The 6000-nt window shown below is 32.6% G+C and overlaps 2 protein-coding genes across 2 annotated transcripts in view; both read left to right on the top strand.

Moving 5' to 3' along the window:
• The first annotated feature begins 604 nt into the window (after positions 1-604).
• LOC131047866 (mitogen-activated protein kinase kinase 7-like) lies at positions 605-1537 on the top strand. The gene has a single exon (XM_057981658.1). It carries the CDS (start codon positions 605-607, stop codon positions 1535-1537), a length of 933 nt encoding a protein of 310 aa, XP_057837641.1.
• Positions 1538-4076: 2539 nt separating this feature from the next.
• LOC131047865 (vacuolar iron transporter homolog 5-like) overlaps positions 4077-6000 on the top strand; it is an 88658-nt gene continuing 86734 nt past the window's right edge. The window contains exon 1 of the mRNA XM_057981657.1: positions 4077-4085. Coding sequence (XP_057837640.1) covers positions 4077-4085 — 9 coding nt within the window. The remainder of the gene's footprint in view (positions 4086-6000) is intronic.

Genomic DNA, 6000 nt, shown 5'->3' with positions numbered 1-6000 from the left:
ATGACTTATCCACATTTATCCAAGCCACAAAGCCAACTATCTTATGATATTCAAGAAATATTCAATCTGAAATGATGTTTTAAACTAGATACAAAGAAGAAAGAAGAAATGATATTTACATTGTAATTAACATCTTAAATTACTTACGTACTTTATTATCATCCACCGACATGAAGATTGACCAAAGAGAACCCTTATCCTAAAACTTGTTTGAGGGTCACTAAATAGGGATATCAAGATTAAGCCAACTGGATGGATTCAAGCGCGCGATGCAGCTGGTGTGCTCCTCACGGCAGACCACTTCGCCCCTCCACAGGGAAAAGAGAAGCCGATGACTCGGAAGAGCAAGCTTAGAGGTATTTTCGGCCGGGGAACGAATAGAAAGGAGAGAGCTAACAAAGATGAGTCAATAACGAGAAAATTTAACAAGGAGCCCGGCTATTCCATCATGAATTTCACCAGTGAGTATGAAATCTTGTCCGCTGTCTTCTGTCGGGTTGTCTATTTAATAGTCCATACCATATCTCTTAAGAGAAGAACGTATTCCATGTATGTTTCTACTTGAAAGTTGACGGAGGGAGGGAGCAGTGCAAAAGAATAGAATATGTCTACACAGAAACGATTGCAATTGAAGGGTCCAAATCCAATCTCAATTCCGAGATGTCTGCCATTGCCAACTCCTCTGCAAAACAGCATTCAAGGCCTCTGCGATGTGGAAAGACTGAAGTTTCTGGGACATGGTAGTGAGGGCATTGTATACAAAGTACTGCAGCGCAAATCCTGCTCTTATTATGCTCTCAAAGTTGTGCACCGTAAAGCTGGTTCTACTGAAAAGATTATGAGAGAGGTTGAAATAATGAAGAAGATCCATTCTTCTAGGATTGTGCAATTTGAGGGTGCATTTGAAGAAGGTGGGAATATCAATTTTCTGTTGGAATACATGGACGGAGGCTCTCTCCACAGCTTGCTAAAGCTCAATAAAAGAATGGCAGTCTCATTCTTGGCTAGAGTTGCTAGGCATGTTTTGGAAGGTTTGGAATACCTGCAAAGTGAAAATATTGTGCACAGAGACATCAAGCCCTCCAATCTCTTGATTAACTTGAATCCACTTCAAATCAAGATTGCAGACTTTGGGGTGAGTACAATTGTATCAGAACTTGCATGTGACATCTACAATTCATCTGCGGGAACGTGTGCTTATATGAGTCCAGAGAGACTAAATCCCTACATTTATGATGGAGCCCCTTATGATGATTATTATTATGGAGGAGATATTTGGAGTCTGGGAGTAACACTCATGGAATGCTATGTGGGTCATCATCCCTTTCTACCGCCAGACCAGAACATAGATTTGGCTACACTTATGTGTGCTATTTGTTTTGAGGATTCGCCCACTTTGCCTCCTGCTGCTTCGACAGAGTTTTACAATTTCATTGAATGCTGCCTAAAAAAGGACGTTAGGAGAAGAGGGACTGCCTCTCAGCTTCTCAATCATCCCTTCATTGTTAATAATATGGCAAAGGAAAAGTTCTTATGAATATCTATCTTGCTTCTGGAAAGAGCTTTTCAATCTTATTAAAAGAAATAAGACTAGGCATCTTTTATCCTCAGAAAGGATCTGTAACACAAAAATATTATAAAAATTTAATTTTTCTATTTGAAAAAAATCCTGTTACGAAGTATCTAACTGTAATAGTATCTGAAGCATAGCTTTGTTCTAATATGAAAGCGATTTTAAAAGGTCAGTGAACTAAATTCTATAGAGCTTCCTAGAATGATTCAGTGAACTTTTGAAGACTCTTTATTTTTTCTATGTTTTAAAATAGGAAAGAGACTCTAGAATGATATGTTTTCCCTACCAGATACAATATAACACATAGAATATGAGATTTGAATAGTTAAATATAATTTGTAAGTATTAGTAATTAGAATATGAGATTTGAATAGTTAAATATAATTTGTAAGTATTAGTAATTATAAAGGACAAAAGTGTTTATTACTTATTTATTTTATGTTAATTTCAATGTTGTTGGAAGATGTCTTGGTATTTAGTTAAGGTTGTTTTTCAATATTAATTAATATAATCTTGAAAACATTTTTTCATTTGTTTATTATATCTTTTTTTATTCATATATTTTATATCTTGCATTTTCATAAATTCAAAATCATTTCTAATATTTTCCAAATCAACATCATCCCAAAATTAATTTGTTGTTATTGATTTATGTGTTAAAAGTAATTAATGTTTAGGTTGTTGTACTGTCCCTTGGCTTCTTATAATAAGAGCATGTATTATTAATTTTAATTTATAGTTTTGATTTGACTTTGATTTATAGATATTTAAATACTCTAACTTGTACTCAACCTAAAGTATAATTCTAATAGTCACTTGAATTCAATCTTGTTTTTAGACTCTAGATAATTTTTATTAAAGTAATGGTTTGAGATAAATTCTTTTAAATTAATATCAATGTAGATTAATATAAATTTAGTTTAACAAATAATTAATTATTAAAAATATTTTATTTCATATTGTGATTAATTTATTATTATTTTATAAAACTTGGAGTCTTGATAAACTACTTTGATTAAGGCAAAATCTAGTAGAATTGTTAAGTCATGATTCACAAGGATTTTGTTGGTATCTAATAGACAAATTTAAGTAGATAAAATTTTTGTAGTGTTTCTTAAGAGGTAATTACTTGTATATATAAGAACTGATTTTTAGTTGAGTTAGATTTTAGCAAGATGTGTGTTTTTAGGATCCATCGGGAGTAATCACTACATGAATTTTAAAACCAAAGGAATTGAGTAAGTTAGAGTCTAAGAAAGCTTGTGGCCCCAAGAATTTGATGAGCCCAACAGTCAAGTGGCCTTAAAAATTAGAATTATCCACATGTCCTTTTCATAGGGATCATAGACTTAAACAATTTGGAGTTCTTGAAACCCATTCTCTTAATTCGAGACAAGACCATAGAATCACTAAAGAAAACTTAAGATAAATAAGTGTTTATTTTAGAGTGTTAAATTGAGTTTCCAATGTGTTATCTTAGATCAATATGGGATTGTATCATTTTGAATCCCTAAATAAACTATATAGTAGTCAAAATAAAATGAAGTCATATGTAGTATTAGAGATATTCAAATTGATTAAATCTCTGTAAATGAACCTAGTTAAAGCAACAATGAGGAGTTTCTATATCTAGTAGATTCTTTTGAGTGATCAAAATCCCTACAAAGATAAAACAAAATTAAAACTTAGTTATTTTTTTTTAATTTTAGTTAAACTTAATAAAAAATTTAAAAGAAAAAAAGGATAATTTGAAATATTGGACTGTATGTTGGATTTGATGATCAGATCTCACAAATCCCAACAATCACTTGTAAGAAAAATACATTTCATAAATGAAGATCAAGAAAAATGGATTTTTTCAGCAACTTGAAAATTGTATTGATGCATAAACCATAATGATGGTCAATCCTTACAAAGAAAAGAAATAAAGATAGGAACCCTAAATCTAAACCCCAAGTGAAGACTCATTAGCCAAAGATAGTCCATAAATATATGCAATGAGGCAAGTGTTATATTTATCTAATTCTAATAAAGTAATAAGGAATCTAACTAGAGATAAACTTAATTAGGTGATTTTTCTAATTACTCCAACAAACCCCTTAAAATTAACTTATGGTGAAGCTAAAACCATAATATTTAATGAAAATATGATTGCATAAATGAATGGGTACCAGCTACAAGGCATTATGAAGTGCCCATGCACAAGCCAATGCAATCTCTCACAAATTAAAAAAAAAAGGGAGAAAACTTCATGGGATAAAATCCTCTCCAAAATAGTGAAAAAGAAATAACTACTTTACATGTGATAAAGAATGTATGACTCAATAAATCCCCCCAAGTAATTCAATCACATAAATACAATCAATATTCCTCCCATAAGAGAGATAATTAATCCACCTATATCGAAGAAGCTCTAATACCAATAATGAATGCTCGAAGATGAATATTTATGATGATCCAAGATCAACAAACAATGTCCCTCCCCTTAGGAAGAAAAACTATAATGACGAAGGTAGAATAAAATCTATAAAATGATATGGGAGGAAATGCCTCATGATGTGTGTCATGGAAAATTGCTCAATTGTCCACCTTGCTTAATCAAAAGATGCCAAATAACTATGAATATACTTGTATAACAACTTTCAAAGGAAATGATGAAGAGACAAAAGGTGGGATGTAGCTACCATAAAAGAGGAACTGACCTCCCCTTCTTGAACTCTAGTGATTTGGGGACAAGTGGACACAAAGTAGTGAAATATGGTTCAAATTTCACTTGTTTTGTGGCTATGGGGACCTCTATGGAAACAAGATTGTAATAAAAGAAAGGGGAAACCACCCTCTTTAGGAATTCATCAAAAAGACCTTAAAAATGGTGCTTCTGAGAAGCCTCCTAAGGTGGGAAGGAATAAAGATCAAGAAAAGGTGAAGTTAGTTGGTGAGACATTAGTGGAGTCTAGCTTTGTGAAGACCACTGATTCCCATTTCTCTCAATCTCATAATTGATTGTATTATCATGGAATGTTAGAGGGTTGAATAATTTCCCTAGACAAAAGGCTACTTAGGAGTTGATTGGTTCTAATTCTCTTGATGTGGTGTTTATTCAAAAAACTAAGCTATTTTTTTATGGTAGCTAAATAATATGTCAAATATTTGGGCTCAAAGTTATTGTCAGTGCATTGGGGCCCAAGGTGGCTTAGTGAGTATGGCTTTGGGATATGCATAAGATTTTCCCACTTTTGTGGATTTCTAGTGGGTCTTCTATCTCTTTTCAATGGCTACAAGTTGTGAATCTAGTGATACTCTTCCTCTTACTAATATTTATACTCCAATTGATTTTATGGGAAAATAATTACTTTGGTTAAATATCATATATGTTTACCTTCTTGCCCCTTTGTTCCCATGGATTTTGGTAGGGAATATAGATGTCGTCTTAAGTCTAGATGAGAAGAGGGGAGGTAATATTAGGCTTGATCCTTTCTTAGGTCCTTTAAGGAAGAATATTGAGTTATTGAAGGTAGTAGATGTGAAACCCAAAGGATCTAAACATTGGTAAATTAAGCTTACTGCTACCCATTTTTGGGTCTCAAAAAAACTTCTTTTAAATTTTTTCTTATATGGCTTTGAGACCCTTCACTTCAATTTCCATTCTTTCATAATGTAGTGAAGGATAGAAGATATGGGAATTGAATTATATCTCTATTTTCCTCAATGGAGGTTCATCTCTCTTCTAATAGGGAGATTGTCTAGGAAGCTACTAGATTCTTTGCAAATTTGTTTGTTGATGACTCTCCTCTTGCCAGTGTGGCAGAAGGCCTTGTGATTGATTGTATTAAATCCATTGTTTCTAATGAGATGAATGAGGATCTTAATAGACATATCTCTTTATCTAAGGTTGAAGATGTGGTTTTTGGAATGAATAAGGATAAAGCTTCTAGTCTGGATGGTTTCGCTATAGAATTTTATCAAGAATTTTGGGAAATAATTAAGTTAGAACTCTTGAAAGTGATGAAGGAATCTCATCTAAAAAATTAGATTCTCAATGCTACATTCCTTGCCCTCATTCCTGAAAAGGGAAGGAGATAACGCTCTTGACTCTTTTCGATATATATCCTATGTAATTTTATTTATAAAATAATAACAAAGTTGATTTTTAAAAGGATTAAGTCATGGATTAATAAATTAATCTCTAAAGAAAAAGGAGGCTTTATTTCTGGAAGATAAATTATGGTACCTTCTAAGGAGAAGGCTATGTTCATAAGGTTGGACATGGCCAAAGCCTATGATAGAGTCAAATAGAACCTATTGCATAAAGTGCTTGCAACCTTTGGTTTTGGAATTGAGTGAATCAATTGGGTCATGAGTTGTGTCACTTTCCAAAGTAATACTCAATATTAGTTTGTCATTTGGTACAATGTCTTGGTCAAGTT

The sequence above is a fragment of the Cryptomeria japonica genome, chromosome 3 (assembly GCF_030272615.1).
Source record: "Cryptomeria japonica chromosome 3, Sugi_1.0, whole genome shotgun sequence".
NCBI lineage: Eukaryota > Viridiplantae > Streptophyta > Pinopsida > Cupressales > Cupressaceae > Cryptomeria > Cryptomeria japonica.
Note: the sequence above shows the minus strand (reverse complement) of the source record. Positions and strands in the feature narration are given on the sequence as shown.

Excerpts from the sequence above, each read along its gene's own strand:
- LOC131047866 (XM_057981658.1), top strand. The coding sequence starts at position 605 with ATGTCTACACAGAAACGATTGCAATTGAAGGGTCCAAATCCAATCTCA.